The 24,949-nt window shown below is 52.0% G+C and overlaps 1 protein-coding gene across 2 annotated transcripts in view; it reads left to right on the top strand.

Moving 5' to 3' along the window:
* Positions 1-24,949, top strand: part of BRINP2 (BMP/retinoic acid inducible neural specific 2) — a 52,474-nt gene that overhangs the window by 21,179 nt on the left and 6,346 nt on the right. The window contains exons 2-5 of one of the 2 annotated variants that reach the window (XM_084636685.1): positions 2,903-3,230; positions 18,321-18,511; positions 20,030-20,226; positions 23,653-23,758. In XM_084636685.1, coding sequence (XP_084492811.1) covers positions 2,977-3,230; positions 18,321-18,511; positions 20,030-20,226; positions 23,653-23,758 — 748 coding nt within the window. In that variant the 5' untranslated portion in view covers positions 2,903-2,976. The remainder of the gene's footprint in view (positions 1-2,902; positions 3,231-18,320; positions 18,512-20,029; positions 20,227-23,652; positions 23,759-24,949) is intronic. The other variant, XM_084636686.1, reaches the window with a different exon arrangement.

Below are 24,949 nucleotides of genomic sequence, written 5' to 3' on the forward strand. Positions count from 1 at the left end.
CATCACTGTGACAGAAGCAACTTCAGGCATGGCCAGCAAGTGCCTCCTTAATCGCCTAACTACATGCCAACAAGTGCTTCCAGCTATGTACTTTTACACCCCTGCCTTTATTTCAGCTTAAAAAAAAGCTGAAGTCAAAAGTGTTGGTGCGGACTTTGAACTCATCTTTGTTCTGTAGATATTTTTAGTCCTCTCTGCCTGAGAAAAACCCCTAATAAGGAAGAAAATGCTGTATCCACAGTCAGATTCTGCTGAGCAGAAGGCCTTGAACCTTGTAACTCACCATCTTCATCCAACCCCGCCTCCAATCAAGCAAGCAGGAAACGCAGACTCACAAAGCAAAGCTCCTACCGAGCATCCATTCCGGGTGGGCACTCAAATCCCTCCTGAAATATCTGTTACGAGGTAAGAAGACAGGTTCACCACACCTCCTCCTGAATCCACCACAGGATGCCCCTTATTGGGTCACCCCCTGCCAAGGGGCCATGAGGGTCTTGCTTTGAGGTCAGATCTGGTTATGAGCAAAATGCTGACCCAGCCAGCGACCAGATGGATGGGAGACTCTGGTCTCTCACTAAGACTGCTCCAGTATCAGATCCCTTATGGGCAGAACCAATACAGTGTAAATAAAGGCTGCCACTAGTGGCAGACTGCAATAGGGGGTACTCACCACCAGAGCAACCCCTCAAATCAGGACACAGGAATGCAGGGATTCTTCTATTTCAGCACCACCTAGTTGTCAGCCAAGCTGGTTCTCCAACAGCCTGGATCTCCTGGGGCCCAGCCCTCCAGCCAGGTCACCTTTCAAGTTCAGGCCCTTTCCAGGATAACAGAAGTCTTGTTCTTCCACCCACCTTCGGGGCAGAGAACTAAGCCCATTCTAGGCTATATTGAAGGCTTTCTGTCTCCTTTAGAGAAAGCTGGATTCCAGGATGCTTCCTTTGGAGTCTCTCTCACAGTCTATTGCTCATTGGAGTTCCCTGCTCTTTACCCCTACTCCCACAGGCCTGCAGAGTTCTTGCTCCTTTAGCAGGGCACTTTCTCCCCATAGGCTTCTTTCTCTCCTAGCAGCTTTCCCCCACTGCCTTCCTCCCCATGTAGCCCACAAGCTTCTCCCAGGGACCTCCATTGCACCCTGTGGGTGGCACACCCTGCCAGAAATACCTGCTTTCTGCAGTTGCTACCACAGCTTGCTCCCCCAACTGTGCTCTCTCTCTCTCTCTGTCTTTTTTACAAAGCACAGCTATTCACCATACTCACAAATGGCCCCATTAGTCCCACCTCCTCAGAAGGAGAGGCAGCTAATTATGGCACAGAGGGGGCTAATTGGAGAGGGCCAGCTGACCCTTAAAGGGACAGGCTGCCATGTTAGACAGATAAAGGGGCCCTTCTCTATGTGCTAATGCACTTGGGAAATGGTTGTGAAAGAGGATTTCTTTGCCTGCCTGGACTGGACATCAGGTACCAGCCCCAGGAAAAGAAGATGCCCAGGACCAAATTGTCAAGTGCTTAGCACCCTCCCTTGAGAGTGACCTTTACAAAGCACTTGCCACCCAGCCACTCCCAGAGGGATGCTCCTGGCCCAGTTTTCTCACCACTTTGGTGCCTAAATGGAAGCTGTGCTTTGCAGAGCTCTGACCTTGGTTGGAAGTGATACATGTTTCTTCAACAGTTTATTGGTTTGTTTGGTTTTCCGGCTGTCTGGTTTTTTTTTGTTTGTTTGTCTAGTTGATTTGGCAGTCAGGACTGCGATGCTGACAAATTGTTCCCCTTGCTGTTACTGAGCATTTCATTTCCTCAGCAATAAGAACCCTGGACCAAAGGAATAAGCTGGGCGCAGTAGGTTTGTGCAGAGCGAGCACATACTAGATAGTGGCTTTTGGGACTGTGCACCCTATCCAGAGCACATGAGTCCACTCCTCTGTGTGCATGGCAGGTCCAGTCAGTGGGTAGGAGCATCCATGCAGCAAAGGAGGGAGGGTTGGGAAGGGTGCCACACAATTAAGGAGCAAGGTAGCAGCCGGGCGTGGTTTCGGATACAGTGATGCTAAAGGGAACTGGTCCTCAAGCAAGTAGCTATGACTCCTCGGGGTTAGATGCACACCCTGAGATGAGACGCTAGGTCTCAGATCCTAAATCCATGGAAGCCCATAGAAATCTCCACTGGAGCTGCCCCAAGAAGTCACATCCATAGCAACATGTTGCAAAAATGCCTTGCGGCGGGATGGACAAGGAGCTATCTTTGGGCCAGGCCCATCTTGGAAGGTCACCATCAGCAGGGGGCCTGGAGGAGAACAGCAAACGTTTCCCAGATACGATGCTGCCTTTTTGCCAAACGGCAGGGCATTTAATGAACTGGATGAAACTGGGGGGAGTGGCATGCCCGACACCCTCTGGAATCTGTCAAAGTGGTATTGCATTTTGCAGCTTTGTCCCCAAACCTCGTGAATTGCCCTCTGTCCTAGAGCCCTGCACCTTCTCCCTTTGTGTCTCTCTACCCCACCCACATCACCATCCCATAGCCGAGACCCGGGGCGCTCTGGTCAGCGGCCACAGCTCAAGGCCAGAACAGGTCATGGAGAAGGAATTTCCCATACTCATGGGAGCTGCTTCTTCCAGATCAGAGCTGAGCTAAGCTGGTGGGACAGCGTGGGGCAAGCCTGTCCTGATATTGCCCATGTGGTAGCTGTTCTGGTAAAGAGAGGACTTTGGAATCCAGCACCAAACACGCAGACAAATGCTAAAGTCAGGGTAGAACAAACAGCCACCGATGGGTTTCGGACCTAGCTATGTGCCGCTATGCGTTTCTCCCCAGTACCCAGCGTAACAGCACATAAGCTACCAGTGGGTTCTCTGCCTGTCGGTCTCTCTCACTAATGCCCTTCCCCTCATGCCGTTGCAGCGCTGGAGGCCCTGAGGAGCACTGAGGGGGAGAGAGTGGCGAGAGAATGAAGAAGCCAACCGCGCAGGAGAAGCATGAGGTGGCAGCAGTTTGAAGGGCTCCGGCTGATGGTCCCATGGGCATCGGCCCTGAGTCTGTGCTGCTGGGGGTTAGCAGTGGCCACCGCTGCCAGCCCGGTGCCTGACCAGCATGCCGCCGCCTCCTCCCCCGGCCAGGCGCCGCTGGACTGGCTGCTCACCGACCGGGGACCATTTCACCGAGCTCAGGAATACACTGACTTCGCCGAGCGCTACCGGCAGGGTTTCACCACCAGGTACAGGATCTACAGGTGAGAGGGGGAGCTGGTGTTCCTTCCCTAGGAGGCTGTCTCTCTACAGGGGCGAGGTGAACGCACGGGGAGAGGAGGGGAGAAAAGAGAGACAGGGTGGGGAAGGCAAATATGACAAGCTAGCGCAGGGGCGGCCAACCTGTGGCTCCGGAGCCACATGCAGCTCTTCAGAAGTTAATATGCGGCTCCTTGTCTAGGCACCGACTCCGGGGCTGAAGCTACAGGCGCCAACTTTCCAATGGGTCGGGGGTGCTCACTGCTCAACCCCTGGCTCTGCCACAGGCCCTGCCCCCCACTCCACCCCTTCCCCCGAGCCTGCCGTGCCCTCGCTCCTCCCCCTCCTCCCCAGAGCCTCCTACACACCACGAAACAGCTGATCGGGAGGTGTGGGGAGGAGGGGGAGGCGCTGATTGTTGGGGCTGCTGGTGGGTGGGAGGCACTGGGAGCGGGGGTGGGAGCTGATGGGGGGCTGCTGACGTATTACTGTGGCTCGTTGGTAAATTCTGGCTCTTTCTCAGGCTCAGGTTGGCCACCCCGGAGCTAGCGTGTGTATGTGCATGTGTGTGCATTGCTGTCCTCTAGTGGAATATAACAGATCTGCTCAGATAGGAGTGCCTTTCACCTCTTAATTCCCACATAAGCCCCCATGGGGTGACTCTCCTCCCCTCCCCCTGCCATGGACTGGGTGACTGCAAACAAATCCCGGCAAATCCTCAGGAACCACTGTCCCAGCTCTGCTGCTTTGATGCGCATTCGTACGTTACCACTGGGGATAACGCAAGAGGCTCACTCAGTGTGAGCCAAATTCTGCCCTTCTCAATGACACACACACGTCTGCAAGTGGTATTTGGCCCTGGGTTTGCAGTTTAAATAGAAAGGATCAAATTCATTAAAGCCAGGGCTGGATTAGGCCCAAGGAGTTTCCAAATCAAATATACCCGACCTTTGCTAACCTCCCTGCGTTACTCCACTGACCACCCTGGGGCTTCAGCCGGCTGAGAGGCAGAACTAGTTAACAAGGAAATATTGTCATGCATAATTGAACCCCTTTTGTCTAAATAACTGAACAAAGCCTGTTTGGGGATGCTAGATCCCAGGGTGGGTTTTTAGGTATTGTGTTTGTTCATTTACTCACGGAGTCACTAACTCGGGCAAATCCTGTCCCAGTCAGACATGAGCTTTTAAGCCAGGCTGTGCGGCCCACAGTATGAGCCAGTCCCCGTCCTGAGGTGCATTGGGTCTGGGCATGGTGAGGCCTTGATCTCAGTTTCAGCCTCTAGCCTCTCTTGTACTAGAAATAAATAACGCTAACAGCCCAGATTCTCAGATCTTCCGTCCTTGGGTGCTGATCAGGGGGTGCCAAGGGAGCAGAAACTGCCTTCCAGGCTTTCTCGGGGATATCCCTAGTAGTGCAGAGGGCATGTCAATGTAAAGGTGGAAGGAAGCAGCAAGTGGAGTGCCCAATGTGCCTAGTCCTTTGGCAGTTTCCAGCTGCCATGTGATCCCTATGGGGCCATAGCCAGCTGGTGCAGTTTGATGCTGCTCTAAACTGTCTGAGTCCAGGGGTAGAGATTTAGGAAGCTGTAACTGGCCACATCTGGCTCCCAAAAGCCCTCCTCCTCCCCCTCTCCACTGTACTCAGCATAATCTGGGCCAGCAAGTGCAAATCAGTGAGGCTTCAGTGTCATTCACCTCACCAGCTGGCACAGAGCTGATTCTAGAGCAGGAGCAGGATGAATTCTGATGGGTGCAGTAGCGAGCCAGGCCTTGGAATCCAGAGCAGGCAGCTCAGTGCACAAGCAGGTTGAATCAAAGCTAAATGTGATTGAGAAAGGAAAAAAAAACAAATAACCCCGTGATGCCGTCAGACCTTACTGCGATTTCAGAGAGCGCTGGGATAGACATGCTATTTATAGGCCATCCTGCTTGCATATGTAGAGCAAACAGGGACAGGTTCTTCTCGGAGCTTATGTCAGAGAGGGCCTGTGGGGCCAAGTCTTGCAGGAGCAAGTCAGGCAGCGTGATGGGCTTTGATAAAGGGCTGGATCATTTTATAGGCAGGAAAAACAGTGATAGCTCTAACACCACCACTTTTCATGTCTCTGGCCTGGCCATCTGAGCATCCCTGAGTGCTTTGCCAGCTCCCAGACTGCAACCTTTCAACACCCTTGTGCGCAGCAGAGAAAGGCTGTTGGCATGTCATTCTCTCAGTGACGGGCCAGAGGGTGCTTGGCACAATGGCCTGCACTGAGGGCCAGCCTGGAGCTGTATTATCTCAGGGAGAGATTGTGGCTTGGGAAAGTACAGCCCTTTCCCCAACTTGGGGTTTCAGCCTGAGATAGGGTGACTAGACAAGCAAATGTGAAAAACTGGGACAAGGGGTGGGGGGTAATAGAAGCCTATATAAGAAAAAGCCCCCAAAATTGGGACTGTCCCTATAAAATCGGAACATCTGATCACCCTAGCCCCAAAGCTAAAAGCATGAGAGGCTATGGTAGGCCCATTAACCTCTGATGTGGAGCAGCCACTAGAGGGGGACATAGAGCCCCACTCGTTCCATGGGTACACATGCACCCTCCCTGTACCATCTCTTAGAATGGTTTAGCCTACACTCCCCCCACCATCTGCCCAGCCAGCTCCAGTGATCAGTGAAGAGGGGAAATGGAGCCTTGGCTTCCCCCTTCCATGTCCCCAGGAGTGGTAGGAGGGAGTGCTCCTTCCACTGTCCTGAGCACAGGGACTGCAATCCTTCCTGACCCCTGCATGGTGGATGCAAGGCAGGGGAAAGATGGCTCCTTGCTCCAGTCTAGCCTTGGGTCAGCGACTAGGAAAAGGCTGCCCCATTCTGTCCGAGTGCAACCCAGGCAGCTCACAGGATTCCTCCACGAGAGAAAGAAGAGACAAGGCATCTTCACCTGCCGCTGCACACAAAGGGTTAATTTCTACACCCTTTCAGAAGAGCAGGTTCTGGAGAGGAGGCAGGTTGCCAAAACAAAGATAGTCTGTGAGGTGCAGAGAGAGGCTCTGCTGGGGGCGGGGATAGGGAGGAGAAAAGAAAAGAAAAGAAAAGATGACTATTTGAAGGCAATCAACATCTTGCTCTTGGCATCGGGAAAACTCCGCTTTAATCTGCCACGGCTGTCACTGCGGTGCCAGAGGCGTTTGGGTGACAGAAGTGGGGAAGGGAGCTGCTTGTTAGCACCAATGTACAGAGGGTAGGGGACACAGGGCTGTGTGGCTATTGGAGAGGACATTGCTCACTGGGAAAGCATGAGCACAAAATTGTTGGGGAAGTGAAATCTGGGTGGTGTTTTGTGTGCCTGTCTGGTCACCCGCTGGAAGCTCAGCTGGATTCCCCATTGGCACAGGGAATCCCTGACTTCCTCACATGGGGGGTGAAACGGACAGGGCCTGTACCTCCCTTTTAGCCCTGCTTAAGTCCTCAGGCTTCAGTGGTGCCTAGGCATTGGGCTGGTCTCCTGCACAGAGGGTTGTGGATTTCACCCTTAAATAGCTCTTCTGAGGACCTATTTTCCTGCCTGGTTCAGCCACGGCTCGCCCCAGACATCTGGAGTAAATGGACGGGAGTGTTGGGAAGCACATGGGCTTGGGGTTGATGGAACTGACTCCCCCCGCCCCAGCCCTCAGGCAGACTGTGGTAAGAGGCGGCCCAAAGTCATAACCCCAGGAACAATGTGGTGGCCTATGGGAAAGGACTCTGGTGGGTCTTTGTTTAGTTCTGAACCAGCAGGAGTCTGTGTCACAAACCCCAAGCAACCCTCACAATGGGAGCTAGCACAGAATCCACGGAGACCAATCTAATCTACCCCCTCCTCCCTAGAGGTACTGTATAGAGACTGGCTAGTACTTCAAAGGTAAATTCCCTGAAGATTTCATCCACGCTGAGCATGCGCCAACCTGGGGCCGAGCAAGACTTTTGCTGCAATTGCAGCTCTGGGCTGCCACAGGCTGGGCCCAGCCGGAATGGGCACTGGAACCGAGGGCAGGGATCTGGGCTCCCCTGTGCTCTCTGTGACCTCCCTGCTGGGCCTACCCCCCATGGCGGAGGCAGCTGCCTGGTTCGAATACAGAGGGGACAAGAGGCGGACCTGAGGGAGTAGATTGGGACCAGGAGCCTTGGGAGGAGACTGGGACTAGAGGGGAGGGGAAATGTGACTGGTAGTTGGGGTGGGGGTGGGGGCAGGCTGGGAGTGGCTAGGCAAGGAAACTGGAGTGGGAGCCAGGAAAGACTGGAGCTGAGGAAGGAAATGAGGGAGAGACTGGGAACCAGTGGGTGTGAGGGGGAACTGAGATCAGATGATGAGCTGGGTCAGAGAGCCACTGGGGACAGGGAAGGTGAGCAGGTTGGCAGGGGCTGACTGGAGGCTAAAGCCAGAGGAGAGAGACAGACTGGATGAAGAGTTGAGAGAGGTGGACTCAGACTGGCTGGGCAAGGAGACTGGGACTGGAATGAGAGGCCTGAGAGTGGAGACTGGGACTAGCGATGTGGGGCAAACTGAACTGGAATCAGGAGCCAGGAGTGGGGAAGAAACAGGACTGAGACAGGGACAGAGTGGAGGGAACAGTACAGAACAGTCAAGCTTGGGGAGGTGTGGAAACAGATGCAGAAAAGACTGTGCCCACTGGAGCACACACCCCTCCAGAGCCTGGAATGGAACCCAAGATTCCTGAACCATATCATTTCTCTGCTGTCAGCAAATAGCTGTGAACCTACTGGCAAGTTGTCCCATCCCCCTCTTCTGGTGCTGGTCCAGAAAGAGGCTAATAATACTGCTATCCACCTGCTACTACTACAGATCCTCCATCAGCTCCAGCGGCAGAGATCTATGCTGGGGAGCAAAGGATTCCAACCCTGCAGATTCCTGGATTCCAAGGCCAGAAAGGAACACTGTGATCTTCTAGTCTGACCCCCTGCGTAACAGGCCAGAGAAGTTCCCCCAAAACAGTTCCGAGAGCAGAGCTTTTAGCAAAACACCCAAAGACCTAAAGATGTCCAGTGATAGAGCATCCACCATTACCCCTCAGAAGTTGTTTCAATGCTTAATTACCCTCACTATTAAAAATACACACATTTCCAGTCTGAATTTGTCTAGCGTCCACTTCTTGTTATCCCTTTCTCTGCGCAATTGAAGAGCCCATTAGCCAATATTTGTTCACCAGGCTGGTACTTATGCACTGTGATCAAGTCATCCTTTAACCTTCTCTTTGTTAAGCTAAATAGATTGAGCTCTTTGAGTCTGTCACTGTAAGGCATGTTTTCTAATCCTCTAATCGTTCTCATTGCTTTTCTCTGAATCCTCTCCAATTTATCAACGTCCTTCTTGATTTGTGGACACTAGAACTGGACACAGGATTCCAGCAGTGGTCGCACCAGTGCCAAATACAGGGGTAAAATAACCTCTCTACTCCTACTTGTGATTCCTGTTTATGCATCCAAAGATCACATTAGCCCTTTTCACCACAGCCTTGCACTGGGAGCTCATGTTCAGCTGATTATCCACCATAACCCCCAAATCTTTTTCAGAGTCACTGCTTCCCAGGGTAGAGTGCCCCATCCTGTTTGTATGGCCTACCTTCTTTGTTCCTAGATGTACAGGTTTACATTTAGCTGTGTCAAAATAACTCATATTGTTTGTTTGCACCCAGCTTACCAAGCGATCCAGAGCACTCTGTATCAGTGACCTGTCCTCTTCATTATTTACCACTCCCCCAATTTTTGGGTCATCTGCAAATTTTATCAGTGATGATTTTATGTTTTCTTCCAAGTCATTGATAAAAATGTTGGGGCCAAGAACTGATCCCCAGAGGACCTCACTAGAAACGCACCCGCTTGATGATGATTCAGCGTATAAAGTTATATTTGAGATCTATCAGTCAGCCAGTTTTTAATCCATTCAAAGTGTGCCATATTTATTTGGTCCCGTTCTAGTTTTGTAATCAAAATGTTGTGTGGTATCAAGTCAAACACGTTACAGAAGTCTAAGTATATTGCATCAACACTATTATCTTGATCAACTGAATGCGTAATCCCATCAAAAAAATATATCCAGATTAGTTTGACAGGATTTATTTTCCACAAACCCATGTCGATTGGCATTATTTATATTACCCTCCTTTAGTTCTTTATTAATTGAGACTCATATTAGCCACTTCATTATTTTATGTGGGCGTGATGTCAGACTGCAATGAATCATATGGGGTGTCAATATGATGCCACGTGACAGAATTTCTGTCTGTTCAGTTTGCTTTTTTAAAAACCCATTAAATCACACACATTAAAAATGGCATAGGTTGCAAAGTCAAATACTCAAAAGTTAGGAAATTCCAGAATTAAGTTTGGTGTGTAACCTTAATTTGGCACCCTTGTGCATAGGCATTATGATACCATTGTTAATTACAGGATCACACACAATTTTCTTCCACAAAATTCTTGCCTCATTTGGTGTGTGGCATGGATCTGCTCTGGAGACTAATCAGGCTGTGTAGTGAAGGAGGCTATTGCCTGTAGGACCTTGCCTCATTTGTTGCAATTGGGAATGGGTGTAGTGAAGGAGGCAGGGGACTGCAAGAAGAGAAAGAATGGTCTCATGGCTAAGGCAGTCAAATGCTGCCCTGGAGAACTGAATTCTATCCCTGCCTCTGCCACAGAGATTCTGTGTGACGCTGGGCAAGTCACCTAAACACAGCTTTTCACAGAGGGCCACTAATTGTGTGTTCCTCATTTTCTGGGTGCCTGAATTGAGATCCTGTGATCTGATTTGCAGAAGCACTGAGTTGCACCGCTGCAACTGAAGTCAATGGGAGCTGCGCTTTAAACACATAATGTACTATAAATAATACCAAGTTCTCTAAAACAACTGGGCCCTAGGTGTCTCTAAAATTAGTGGGTTTTACTTTTATCTCTGTGCGCTCCTAATCTGGAAAATGGAGATAATACCCTTATATCTCACAGGGGTATTGTGACGATGAATTAATATTTGTGAAGCACTCCTATACTGGAGTGACAAGCACCACAGAGAAGCCCATGAGGAAATTAATAATTGTATCTTCAGATAGGGTTGGAATAGTGTGCCGTAAATAAGGCCTGGGGCCACCCATTGAATAATGAGGAGAAAACAAAATGTTGGCTAGCTGATCCTTCAGTGAGCACTGTCCAGCCTGTGCACTGAAGGAGACAGAGCTCTAGGGGGAAAAAAGTATGTGATCACATAATTAAAGAGTGTACCATACAGCATACGCACAAGGAGGGCAAATTAAGGTGACACAGGCAACCTTAATTCTAGCATTTCCTAACTTTTGAACGCTTGACTTTGCAACCTTAATAATGTTCTTTTAATGGAGGTTTTTTTGTGGTGTAGTAATTATTTATATTGCAATAGGCACAGACTAGGACCCCATTGTTGTAGGCAAGGTATAATACAATGTATTATATTATATGTAGCATGCATGTAAATATCATAGGCCCAGGGGCTTTTTTTTGAAGTTTTCCATTTTTCAGGACAACCCCAAATCCAAACATGTCAAAGTTTTCATTTTCCCCTTTATTTCCCTCTTTTTCTCTCCCCTTTTTAATGGAAAAATGAAAAAGAGGGCAAAAAACAGAAAACAAACCACCCCCAGTTCCCAAAAACTGGAGGAAAAAGTGAAAAATTTTGAAATCAAAATAATTTTAAATACAGATTTTCACAAAATATTCCAAAGAAATGAACCCTTTTGAAACCGTTGGAAGAAAAATTGTTTAGAAAATTTTGAAAACACTCCTGGAAAAAAAACCTCTCTCTTTTTTTCAGCCAGCTCTTGCATTAGCCATGAATGAATAGAGTGGCCTGGGGAACTATTAATTGAAGGTCATCTCTAGCTGGGGAGGCATGTACTGGAAACAATGAGAATTCCAGTTAGAGGGGGGTGATGACACAAGTTGTTTTTGCTGATTAATAACACCTTAGCCTTGAACCTCGGGCGGCTATTCAGATAGGCACTGATGGGCTTTTTCCTCTCCCCCCCCCCCCCCCCGTGTCCTGATTTGAGGGGGTGCCTTTGCTCACTGTTCTCTTCCTTCTCCCATCCACCTACAATTAGATGCATCTGATGTTTCTAGCCAGCAGAAAACTTAGGGCTGGAATAGCAGGGGTCACGATGGAAGCACTTTGGCAGAGCTGCATGCGTGGGAATCTTGCACATTGCTTGCCTAACACTCTGCCTTCCTCTAATCAGTGCTGTCAGTTTCTCACTTTAATGAGTATCAGAATGCACCTAATTATCTCTAAAAGACTGTATGGGGGTTTTCTGTACAAAACCCTAACAGCCAGGGAGGTGGGTTTTGAAAGGCAGAGAAAAGCAGAGATTCAGTACAAGGCCCTTTTTGACAACAAACAAAGCAGCTGCTGCCAGTGCTGTGATCAGCTTGTTGTTATGAATGTTAGGAACCCTGGTGCCTTCAGGGGATTGATTTTCTTCACCACCACCACCCTGGCCTCCATGCTGCTGCTGTGGGACCCAGAGGTCTCCGGAGAAAATGCTGGTGACGAAGGTGGGACAGGAAGAAAGAACCCCACATGCATTAAGGCAACCGTTGTCTCTCAGCTCCTCTGAGGCATGTAATCAGCTAGCAACCCTTTGGATTTGTTTTGATAGCACAACCGTTAAACTCAGGGTAAACTAATCCACCTCCACCTGACAGAGCCTTCTGCACTTGGATCTAAAGAGTCTCTCTGAGAAGGACCTGCATGGCACTGAGGATTTGCGCTGTTGTTTGCTGGGTGGAGCCCAGCGTTCAGGTTTGCTGTCGGTCCCCTGTGAATCGAGTATGGGGGAAGCTTGTGGGGCAAGTGCTAAGCTAGCACATGGCCACAAACTGGAATAGCAGGGAGTGCTGATTAAGTCACATTGGGGAGCAGGAAGAGCCGGCACTGCTAAACGTCAGGGCTGAGGTGCCTCGGGGGAGCGGGGCAATGCTCAGGTTGGCACAGCCAGAGGTGAGGCAGGGCAGGGTGGCAGTGCTTTGGCAGAGCTGGGTGGGCACTGAGAGAGCCAGGGACCTGCTGCGGAACAGGACCTAGGGGCGTTGATGTATGGGGGCCCAGCACTGATATATGTGGGGGCTTTGCTGATGAGGATGGGACACTGACCATAGGGTGTAACAGGTTTGTCAGAATAAAGCTTCTCTCCCTCCTAAGTCCTCACACATGCTGACTTAGGAGCAAGACCTCAAGGCCAAAACCCAGCCCCTCTGACAGGTGCCTAATCCATACCACTAACCATCCAACAAAGCCCAAGGCCTAGCCCACGACCTCTGATGGCAGGAGCATCTGCCCCTCCGACTCATCAGCCAGAGTAAAGGAGGCTTTGTCTGAGGTAAGGAAATGGGGCTGGGACGTTTCTTCCTCCCAGGTCAAAGCAGAGGGACATGATTCCAGAGAGACAGGTACCCCAGGCAAGGGACATAAGGCTTCTGAGACGTGGGCCCCACACTTGTGGCTGGAAGAGGACAGATCTCAGACATAGTCAGGGGAGAGTGGGACAAATAGGGCCTATCGCCAAACACCAGCCCATGCTCTTTCTCCCAGCTCTCTATACGCAGACCCCTTGGTCTTCTTCCCTCAGCCCCTGGACAGACTCTTCTTCTCAGTCCTTCCCGGGCAGGGGTGCTCTCCCTCCCACCCTCTTCCTTGCTTCCCAGCACGTCACCCCCCTGCATAGTAGACTTCACCCCTCTCACTGACTCACTGTTCAGCTGGGCCCCTGAGAGTAGCTGGGCCCACAGCCCAAAGATGGTGATGGAAAGGAACAAGTGACCGAAATGAAAAAAAAAGCACCAAACCTGAGCCTCCATTCTCCCTCTGGAATAGCCTCTGGGGTGGGAGCAGCCCTAGGCTGTCAGTGGTGGTAATTCCTAGGCCAGGCCAATTGTGAAAAGGGCAGGCATGCAGGCATGCTTGGCTGCTCAGGGCTTTGCAGTCTCACAGCTGCAACTCCAAGCGCTTGTCTGCTCTCTGACATGGCTGTTGTGCTGCCCATTTAACCTAATAAAAACCCACATGGGGTGCCATCACTGGAGCGATGGCAGATACTCCGGCTGGCTGCTCCCCCCAGCCTCCCCTCCATCTCTCCCAATCACCCTTCATTAAACCGGCTGAAAGCCACAGCCTGATTTTAATTAGAAAAAAATTGCAAAGATTAGAATGAAATTGGCCAATCATTGTTTATGGGGCCATTGTTTGGGAACACAGCGGGCTGGTAAATTGCCTCCATGCCGGGCTTGCAGCGAGTGCAGATGTTGCCAGGGATGTGGGAGTCCTGCTAAACAGGGCTTGGCCTGTACCATATGGCACATTTTGCAGGCTGCAGATGTTGAGATGTTACTTACCAAATTACCCAATACCAGCACATGCTGCCAACCTCCTTCCCCCTGGTGGTGCCCCTCCATAGGGCGAGGGGGCGCAATGCTGGCAAAGCGTGGGTATAAACCCCTGTGCACTAGCAGGGTTTTTGACAGGGTAACAGCTGAGTAGGAAGGATGATCTAGGGGATAGGGCACTGAGCTGGGACCCAGGAGATCTGGAGTCAATCCCTAGCTCAGCCATAGACTGCCTGCTTGACTTTGGGCAAGTTGCTTTGTGTTTCTCAGTGCCTCAGTTCATCGTTTGTAAAACGGGGTAATACGGCCCTTCCAGGGTGCTATGTACCAAGAGAGGTTAAGCGTTTGAGTTCCATTGGTCAAACTAGTTTCCTTTCCTGTCCCCCTCCATTCCCAGAATTCCCACCTCCAGGAGGTGGCATAGCTGAGCAGACTCTCACACTGTGTGGCAAAGCATCAGATCGGGCCTTCCCTTCCACCCCGTTCCTGCACCAGCCCTGTCTGGGGATAGCAGCAAAGGTGGCAGCCTCACGCTGCTTTGAGAGCTCTGGGCGGTGGGGCTGTGTACACCTGTGGAGGGTATTCCTGAGGACCCCTGCTGCCTTCTGTCCTACTCCCATTCATAAGCAGACCCAGACGGGTCAGCGGGAGTTTTGCCTGTAGTTTCAATAGGAGCAGTGTTTCTATGTTAGAGACAACACTATATTTACAGGGTAATAACATTTTAAACCTCAGTCCCCTTAGCTCAGGCATAGCCCAGGGAACGGCCGTGTCCTATAGCCCAGTATCTTAGATGGGGAGGGGCAGAGTGCCAGGGCAAATGATTTTAACAGGCCAGAGCCCCAGCCTTCCGAATCCTTTTTATTCAATCTCCAAGTACAATTATATTTACATGTAAGTACATCAGCATACCAGGGACTGAGTCTCCTCTCACCTACAGCTGTGTCAAGCTGTGATGGCCCCCTCAAGGACTGAACTCACAACCCTGGGTTTAGCAGGCCAATGCTCAAACCACTGAGCTATCCCTCCCTCCCCTTTGGGTAAGACACTTCATCTAGTTCCCCTCCCACCCCTCATCTACTTAGGCTGCAAGATCTCAGTGCATAGCACACTGGGGCCCTGATCTCATGCTACTATAATACTGATCACCATGCGCCTTTTTTGAGTGCTAATACAAAACCATCAGCAGTCTTTTAATTGATTTCAGCTGGCTTTGGCTCGGGCTCTCTGAAACCATCTGCAGGGTGGGAATTGAACGAGGAGAAAAATGATCAGCTACTAGTTTGTCTTGTGGGTGGAATCCATCAGCCAGCAGTCCACACCTGTCCGTCACCGGAGAGGCAAGGGGGAAGCAGACAGCATAGCTGTGTGCATGCGTTTTTCATTTCTGAACTTCGGCAAATGTTCCTCCAGATTAGATGCAGCCCTCTGGCAAGGTGTCAGTGGAGCAAGCCTGAACTTTTGGCATCTCTGCCTTAGCTCTGAGTACCGGTCAATATATCTAACCTTGGAAACATTTCCAGCACCCTGCCCACCAGGAATAACTGATACACACAGCTGCATAGCAGAGCAAAGGGTTCAGCTGCAGAATTCCCAGACGGGACCACTGTGCTGTCAGCCGAGTCCACGTAGCACTTCTAGCCTGGCCACACTACCTACAAATGTGTTGCACGATTAGCTGATGAGCATTCTCACATGCACGCCATTCCACCCATCAACCCTTTGAGACTGGGGATATGTCCCCCTAAGCATTCACTGGGCTGCGGTGTGGGGAAATGCCTGTGACAGCCTACGGGTTAATCTGTTTAGATCAAAGGGTGGTAAATGCCTCCTTCAAATCGTCATCTGCTGTGTGTGGATCACATGTGGTATTATGACAGCAGGACAATTCCCCAGAGAAAACCCTACTCAAAGGGGCTCTCCCACCCAGGCTGTGGTGGCTACCTAGCTGGAAGTCAACAGTTGCTTCCAGTATGGATTGGCCTTTTTATCAATGGACTTGCTGGTTTGAATTTGGCTTACACGTGAAAAGACTTTGGATGCCTCAGCAGCAGGGGATGGGTAGATTCAGAGACTGGAAAGCCAGAAGGGATCATTGCAATCATCTGGGCCAACCTCCTGCATCACCCAGGCCAGTGAACCTCACCCAGTGATCCCCACTTTAGGTCCTTAACATGTGGTGGAACCAGTGCATATCCTAGAGGAGGCCATCCATGCAGTCTGTTAAGGAAAAGTTAGCACATGTGACTCCATTTTGGTTTGGGGCCCACCATTGTTTAAATGCCAGCACATCATACACCAGGAGGAGTAATCCTTAGATATTGAATCCCTGTGAAAATCCTCCTCCTTGTCTCCAGCCTGCCTTGACTCCCAGTATCTGGTTTTTGTCAGTCTCTAACTCCCTGTCTCTTGGCCTTGATGTGAGGCCTCCCATCCTGATAATAAAAGTTACTGATGCATAGCTTTAGGACCATGCTGTGTAATTAACATACTGGTATAGCACGAGGAATGCACCAAGCAGGGATAGGTGGTAGATAAGACAAGGGTTTGTTTATTGGCTAAGGTTTCCGATGCACGAGGGCAACATGCTTTGCTAAAAGATATATAACCTTTGTATAATTTGCATTCAGGGTCCCCTCCTGGCTAGCAGGGGGGCACCACGCTCGAGCGTAATAAACTTAGTGTCTTTTGGGAACTCTGCAGTTGTGGACTTTGTTTCTGTGCCTCAGCCTAGATTCGAACTGTGCGTGACCTATCAGGTATAATTCGCAGCACTGGTGTGCGTGTCCTATCAGGTATAATTCGTAGCACTTATGTGCGTGTCCTACCAGGTGTAATTCGTAGCACTTGTGTGCGTGTCCTACCAGGTGTAATTCGTAGCAAGTCTCAGCTAACGCTGCAAAGTGACGGAGCATCCCTTGGGAAGATTTACCTGTGGTTCATCATCGTCACTGTGCCTTACTCCCAGTCTGAATTTGTTTCATTTCAACTTCTTGCCATGCCTTGGTCTTTGGAATAGCAGCTGTGCTTGCAGCTTCCATCCATTCTCTCTCACCCCCACCTCCTTTGAACTGAGCTGGAATTGTTTCCATTCCAGTCTCTCCTCGCGGCTGCCAGAGCAGAGTTATTGATCATACGAGGGGCGCATTGGAGGGAGCTAGACTGGGTAGATATAGTCTGTTACTGCCAGTTATGAGAAACTCTGGCTAAATCCCTAATCTATTCAGTTCTCTGTGGGCATACTTAATCAGGTGATATTGCAATATCCCTATCCCGGTTTCCTCCAAAGGAGATGTTTCCAGCACACATGTGGGACTTATATACATGGATTTGTATTGCGCTGCATGCCAGCGGGGGCTCATGTACTCCACCACAAAGGCAGCCAGCACGCCTGTAGGACAGAGCATAGAGGGAGCTGGGCTTTGCCTGGCTCTGCAGACGAAGGGAAAGCAACTGAGATGATGTGAGGTGGTAGCTGAAGGAGAGGGAGGCTGCCCTTGTGATTACGGGAGGTGGTAGCTGAAGGAGATGGAGGCTGGCCTTGTGGTTACAGCCCTGGGCTGGAATGCAGGAGACTTGGGTCAATTTCCCTGCTCTACCACTGACTCCCTTTGTGAGCCTGGGCTCTGTGCCTCAGTTCCTGATCTGTACAGTGTGTAATGGGGTGGCACCCCACCTCTCAGGAGTACCCGCTGGCTGGGTGTGTCTGCCCCTCTTTCAGTCTGTGGTGACCCCTCTAGCCGAGTCTCACACAGTGTATATGGAACACAACTCAAACAGAGCCCTTCTGGGGTATCAGTGCAACAAAGTTGTTCAGTGCTGCTGGCCCTGGGAGGGAGCCGGGCCCTCAGGGCCTCCTCCGTGGAGACTCTTCTCCTGGCCTGGTCTGTTCTGGCCCCAGTTGGTCCTCTTAACAGTTCAGATCCCTTTCTGGGGTTTATCACTGTCCAGTTGTAGGTCACTTCCCCAGTGGCCTATGGGGGAGGCTCAGACCCACCCACTACTCCAGGTCCCTACCCAGAGACCTTAAGAGTTACAGCCACATGCCACCATGTCCCTTTAACAACCACTTTCAGTTCTCTGGGCCACTTCCCTGCAGCCCCAGTCTTCACCAAAGCTTCACCCTTACCTCAGCCAGCCAGCGGCTCTTTCTCTTTCTCGCTCCCCAAGGCCCTGCCCACACTGAGCTGTCCATGGTGCTGCAGTTCCCTTCCACCAGCCAGGAGCACCATGTGCACTCCTCTGGCTGTAAACAGCAACTGAGTCTGGGCTGCACTGCAGCTCCTTTTATACTAGCCTGCAACCCTCTGAATGGCTAGCCCCGATTGGCTACATCCCACGCAGCCTCTCTATACTTGGAGGACCCCTCTACTATACTTTCCTGGGACGGGTATGGGAGGACCCTAGTCCAGCCTGTCACAAGTGGGGATGAGAATCCTGTCTAGTCTATTATAGCGTGAGCTCTTGTGGGCAGAGCCCGTTTCACGAGGTGCCTTTTACAGTGCCTAGCACAATGGGCCCTGATCTTGCTTGGGTCTCCTCGGAGCTACCTTCACCCCCCCCCCCAATGGAAGGCAGTGCAGTGACCAGTACATACTACAGCCTTTGTGACTGTGATGGGGATTTATGTTCTCTCCTGTTTCCCCACCCTCCCCTCCCTCTCACCTGGATACTGGAGTTCATGGCTGCTTTTCCTTGGCTTCTTTCTCCAGAGAGTTTGCCCGCTGGAAGGTGAATAACTTGGCCTTGGAAAGGAAAGATTTCTTCAGCTTGCCGTTGCCCTTGGCCCCTGAATTCATCCGGAACATCCGCCTCCTAGGACGAAGGCCCAGCCTGCAACAGATTACGGAAAACCTGATTAAAAAATACGGGACGCACTTCCTGCTCTCCGCCACTCTGGGAGGTAAGTGCCCACTGTGCCAATGTTATGCTCCTGGGGCCAGATCCTCAGCTGGTGCAAATTGGCATTGATGTCAGTGACGTTAAGTCCATTTCCACCAGCTGAGGATCTGGCTCAAGCAAGATGGCCTCTACCTTTCCTGCCTCACTTATGTAGCAGCATCAAGATGTGAGCATGGTCTGCCCGGTTCTGGGGATGCTGCTTGCTCACGGAACCACTGTTGCTGGCTCAGCAGTGGAAGTGACGACCAGCCAAGATCTTCCAAAGTGGCTAGTGATTTTGGGGTCCCAACCTGAGAACCCTGAAAAGAGCCTCTTTTTTGGAGGGTGGATGTGCTGCACTTCCTGAGAATCAGGCCCCTTTCCGGCATCTCAGGTTGGGTCCCTCAAACCACTAGTCACTTTGGAAAATCTTGGCTGCTGTTGGTTTGGTGGGGCCCATAAAAACAGCAACTAGTGTTTGGCAAGGAGAGAGGAGGTGGGTTTTAGAAGAGCTGCATGGATGTTTTCGATGTCTGGGAGCAGCTCGGAGCAACGGGGTACAAGCAGCAGCAGAACAAGCCCTAAATACGAGGGCTCCAATAAGCATGGGGACTCTTTACTGAGTGACCATGGGGCTGGGAGCAGACAGACATTTCCACTTAGCCTAGGCTAACACCTACAGCTGGTTTCAGCACTGCCAGGCCTGCTGAGCGTCAGGCAAGGTGTGCTCCATCTCTGAACGGAGCAGGAGAGTCTCCTATGACTCAATCGCAGTCCTCTGGCCAAGCGTCGCTGGGCCCCCCAAAGGAATGCCCCTGATGCTCCGCAAGCACTGGGTTGTTTAGCATTGGGGGCGAGGCCTGGAGCTCGGCTCAGGGCTCTGATGGGGACATGAGAGATGCAGGAGAGATGGAGGGAAGAAGTGGAATGGGTTGTATTTGTGTGCTAGCCTCTCTGCCCTGCAAATTGGGCCGCTGTGCGAGGGCCAAGGCAGTAAAAGATAAGATGCGATGGCCCTTTAATAAGGGAGACTGGTTCTATAAATCCACCCACAGGGACATGTCCCCAGGCAGAGGAAGGGCCAATGTGATGGAGAGATGGCCTCCAATGGTGCCCTCCCGTCTGCCTGTAAGAACCAGTTGGGATTCCTGGAGGTCTCCATGTGATTGAGCCTCCTAGTTGGGCACTGGCGAGGAGACCAGGGAGTGGCAATGTCTCAGAGCCGGCTCAGGAGGTGGGGGCTGTGACGCTGCTTGGACGACCCAGGGCTCGGCCTCCAGGGTCTGATTAGAGCGGCTGGAAATCAGAGGGGCTGCAGGTTGACGTCCCCCACTGGGCCAACTCGCACGCCTGCAAGAAGCCTTGTGGGGCAGACGTACCCAGAAGCCCATCCTTCAGGCTTGTATTGCTGTGAGGGATGGCCAGCACAGAGGGGCGGCAGGGAGGCAGGCTCTGGCTCCATTCCTGCCCATGGATGACTGATGGTGAAGCAGAGCTGAGCGTCCCCAGAGCACACTGACCGGCTCGCATGCCTGTGCAGGAGAGGAGTCCCTGACCATTTTCGTGGACAAGCGCAAGCTGAGCCAGAAGGCAGAAGCGGTTGGGACGGGAGGGGGCGGGAACAGCTCCACCATCTCCCTGGAGACCCTGCACCAGCTGGCCGCCTCGTACTTCATTGACCGGGAAAGCACGCTGCGCAGGCTCCACCACATCCAGATAGCCACAGCCGCCATCAAGGTAATACCGCCACTGAGCTCGGAGCAGGAGGCCCCAGGATGGGGAAGGAGGGGGGTGACAGCAAGGGGGACCCTGCCTATCCAGATAGGGGTGGGGGATTAGCATCTCTGGCGTTAGCTTTTCAAAGTAAAGCAAAGGTGAAAGGGGTACAGAGCTCATTCCAGGAGGGATGGGCTTGCAAGTAATTACTCGGCGTATTACAGTAGCCGCTAGACACTCCTGATGCTGCACAAACACATTGGAAGGAACTGTCTCTGTCCCTACAAACTTACAATCAAAATACACAAGGCCGATAAAAGGTGAGAGGGGAAACTGAGGCATGGGGAGGGACGTGACATGCCCAAGGTCACCCAGCCGGTCGGTGGCAGAACCAGGAAGAGATCCCATGTTTCCAGATTCCCACTGCACTGCCTTATGCACTGAGCCATTGGCACAGGGTGGTCCCTCCTCAAATGCCCCTCCTGTGGTAGGCTGCAGCATGATATGTGCTCCTGCCTCAGTTTCCCCTTAGTCCAGCTGTAAAGAGAGACAGTCTGTCTGACTGTCCAGTTCAGAAGCTCACCTCTAGGCATAACTTGTATACATAAAATAGTGCATAAAACACTCATGGTAAAACAGTTCTCCCAGTTCCTACAGGAACACACATCGAGATACAGGGATTTCTCCAGTCCCCTCTCTGGGGACAACGCTTCCAGGTCACCCACCCGTGAGTCCCCCAGCACTCCTTTCCCAGTCCCTCTCTACCCTTGTTCCAGGGCCCCTCTCTCCCAGCCAGCCACCTGCTCCTGAATCTTCTACCCCGAACACAGCTCAGCCCTTTTCAGCCTCCCGGCACTGGCTCTCCAGCTCAGGAAGGGCAGCAGGCTAACGCTTCCACTGGCCTCCTAGCATTTCCTCCCTATTCCCAGGGAAGACCCACATCATTTTCTCCTCTCTGCAGCTTCCCGGTCTCCCCCAAGAAGCTCTTACCTGTTACCCCCTGATGCTTTCTTTATAAGGGTCCAGCTGCCTTCTTTTAACCCCCGTTGGGCAGCTGCTAATCAGTCACAGGTGCACTGGACTCTGTTCCCTCTCACAGGGCCCAGTCATGCTGTGACAGCCACTCCCTCACAAGGCATTGCCCTCTGGCTGAGAAAATTTGAGTTTGGTGGCTGCTTCTGCTACAGAACGTGTGTGACCTCGAGCAAGTTGCTTCTGTTCCCCTCTCCGATACAGGGCCAGTAACGCACTTCCGTGGTCTGGCCTGTAAGGGGCTGTCTCTTGCTCTGTGTTTGTACAGCGCCTGACACAATATACATAAAGAATAATCAAGTATCTGGGCAGGGAGCCTTCACCAAACCCTCCAAGCGATGTGTCTTGTCCTGACCACCCTTAGCAAGCTGATGTCTTGCTTTCACCTTGTTCCCTATGTTGAGGTCTATACGGGCTCCTGTGGCTTAACCCCCTGGGTATCTTATATGGCTGAGAACAATCCATCAGTAAATAAAACACCAGCTTCATCATAAGAGCCAGCCACGAAACCCACCACTCAGTATCCCACCCCTCCACTCCAAACGCCTACCATTAAACAGCCCCACCAGGCATCCGTTCACAGCACGGACCAACACGGCATTCTTATGCCGCGGTCTGCAGCCGGTGTTCTGTCATCAGAGTGGGGGGCTCAGGGAAACGGCTGGTGTCCAGACTCACAGGGCGACATTAGCCAGAGTTCTGAAAAGCTCCCCTCCACGGCTCTGCCGGTGCACCTCAGCCCTGACCTGCAGCCCACTACTGGTCCAGTGCTGGGCTTCCACACCCTGCTCTGTTGTGGGTAGGGAAGCCAAGTCAATCTCCTCGTGTGGTTGGAGACTGGGCTGGGAGGCTCCAATGTGAACCCTTCCTGAGCTCTGATCTTCATGCCGTAGGCGGGGAGAGCTCGCTGTGGAAGGGGGAGGGGGCAGAAATGGTGAGTGGTCGAAGGAATAAAACAGTGGTCCAGTTCATATGAAATAGAAGGAACATGGGAAGAGGCCAGAAGAGCGCTGAGGTCTCCTTGTGAAATCCCGGCCCACGTGGCCTCAGGCGGCAGGGTGACCTTGGAAAGCAAACATCAGGGCCGTCCCTCCTGAGGGGGGCTGAGGAGTTGCTGCTCTTGCACTGGCCTTGCTCTGCCACAATCTGTGCCTTTCCTCTGAAAGTGCCACGCTGGCTCCCAGCCTGGAGCTGCTGTGTACAGACTGGGCAAAGCTCTCCTTGTGGTGGGTTATATAGAAGGGGGCTCAGCCTCTACCCTGGTCTGTTTCCCTGACAATGGGAGGCCAACCGTGCACCTCCTCCTTCCAGTCCACGTAGGACCCAACGTAAGTGTATTTCCTCTCACCCACTGGCTGCTGACAGCATGGCCCAGAGGATGCGGCCTGAGCTGGGGAATCAGGAGATCTTCTTACTAATCTGGGCTGTGCTGCTGAGTTACTTGGGGCAAATCTCTATGCTCTGAATTCCTTCTGTAAAACAGAGCTGTACTTTGAGATCTCTGGAAGGCTGTTCTCATCTTGGCCTTTGGGGATCGCCTTGTGACTGTCGGATCTGACCCCCCTCTGCTCTTTGAAGCCCTCTGTGTTAATTTGATTGAACTGAGTGGATCTAACGAGATTGATGAGCATAGAGCAGGTGTGCCACATACAGTCAGGGGAGGGGAAGGGGATCTCCTGGTCCCTGTTCTCCCCACCCCTGCCCCGATGCTGTACTTGGGATGCAAATTGTGGCTGGTTGAAGCCCAGTCCCTGCCCCGGGCTCTCCTCCCACAGCCTGGCAATTATAACCCCGTCTCCGGCAGCCAGCGTCCTCGCTGGGAGGGGAGAGGGAGCCAGAGCAAGGTTAGCGCCTTCCTGTTAGTTATGGGAAATTGGCCACGCTAACGAAGCCGAGCTGCATCAGGCTGGAGGCAGAGCTGCTCTCTGTAAACAGGCCAATTAGCAGGCAATTATTTCCCCTTTCTCCCAGCGCTGCCGGGCCGCCCGTCTCTTGTCTCTCGTGCTGCCGCAGACGCCCTCACTCGGGACTGCTCTGCCGGCCTGGCTGGCTCCTTGTTGGCAGGACGGACAGCCCTGCGGCCTCTGACTTACATTTGCTTTCCAAGGTCACCCTGCTGCCTGAGACCACATGGGCCGGGATTTCACAAGGGGACCTCGCCGCCCTTCTGGCCTCTTCCCATATTCCTTCTATTTCATATGAACCTGATCACTGTATTGTGCCTTTGCTGCTCACCATTTCTGCCCCTTCATGCTCCTTCTGTCACCCTGCCTGGCCTCCAGGAGCTGAGAACAGAGCTTGGACTATCAGAGCTCTGCACGTTTTCAGCTGCAGGCTCAGACCCTAACTGCTGTGGTGTGATACAAACGCCAGGTCCTGCCTCACTCGCTCTCTTACTACCCCCTGTTCTCGCAGGTAACTGAAACCCGGACGGGCCCTCTTGGCTGCAGTAACTACGATAACTTGGATTCAGTCAGCTCGGTTCTCGTCCAGAGCCCTGAGAACAAAGTACAACTGCTAGGTGAGGACGGCAGCCTTCCTCCTTTCATCCCCCATGCCTAGCAACAGCCAGACCAGCCCCTACAGAGGTCATCGAGGGAGGGAGAGGCCAGTGGGAGAGAGTAGGGATACTGAAGCAAGGAGAGGGGTAGGGCCCCAAGTGGAGGGATGGGGATAGTGTACAGGAGTTAGGTCAAAAAAGGGACCTATTTACCCAGAATGCCCTGATGTTGGGGCGCATGCCCCATGTCATAGGTGATCCCAGTAGGTTACGGTCATGTCTTCATTGCACGCTGACTCCTATCATTGCCCAAGCATGCACTGTCCCACTAGTCCCAGCTGGGCCCTGGGACCCTATAAGGTTGGATGGAAAGGTGCTTTGGAGGGTGGGGGAGAGAAGCTGTGAAGTGGGGGTTAAGAACTACTGAGCTGCAGCACCCAGCGCTGAGGGGTAGAGCCTCAGCTGGTGTAAATCGGCAGAACAGCCCATGGAGCTATCCCCAGTGACCCCAGCAGAAGAGTCAGCCCTGGACGTTTGGCTGGACCTGATCCAAATTGCTGCCGATTCTCTGGGTCTGCAAAGCTAGGCGAGGGGTCTCCCAAGAAGAGGCTTCCTGATGAGATGTCCGGCGTTTCAGTCCCGGTCACAACCCATAAGTGAAGAACCCACATAGAGAGCTGGGGACGGGACCCGGGAAAAAGTGAATTCAGCTTTTCCAACTCTCCCAAAGATTGAGGGGCAAGGCTGAGTTTGGGGATGAAGGTGCCAGTCATTACTCAGTTTAACCAAATTGGTTCAGCCATCTCTGTCTCCGAAATGCCAGGAGAGACCCTGACCCCTGAGAGTCCCAGCCAGTTTTGCAGGTTTAAAATTAGCATCTGCACTTTTGTAGCTTCTCTGAACCGAGTCTCTGCAGCTGGAGAGATCCATCCCTTCCTTGAGCGGAGCTTCTGCCCTGACGGTTATTGGGCAAAGTGGGGAGAGGTCCTCAAGTCCCAGATCACATCATGTCTGATGCTCCAGGGCCAGAACCTCCACACATGTAAACTGGTGTCACTCCGCTGCGGTCGAGGTCGCTACATCAATATTTTAGACTTTGGGCCAGAGCCAGCCCTGGTATCAGTGGATGTGGCTTCACTGCCGTTTGTAATGCTGAATTTGGCCCAGTTCCCCGCAGACAGGAAACACAGAGTGCTGAGGTACGTGTGGGGT

The sequence above is a fragment of the Lepidochelys olivacea genome (assembly GCF_965140295.1).
Source record: "Lepidochelys olivacea isolate rLepOli2 genome assembly, chromosome: 8".
Classification (NCBI taxonomy): domain Eukaryota; kingdom Metazoa; phylum Chordata; order Testudines; family Cheloniidae; genus Lepidochelys; species Lepidochelys olivacea.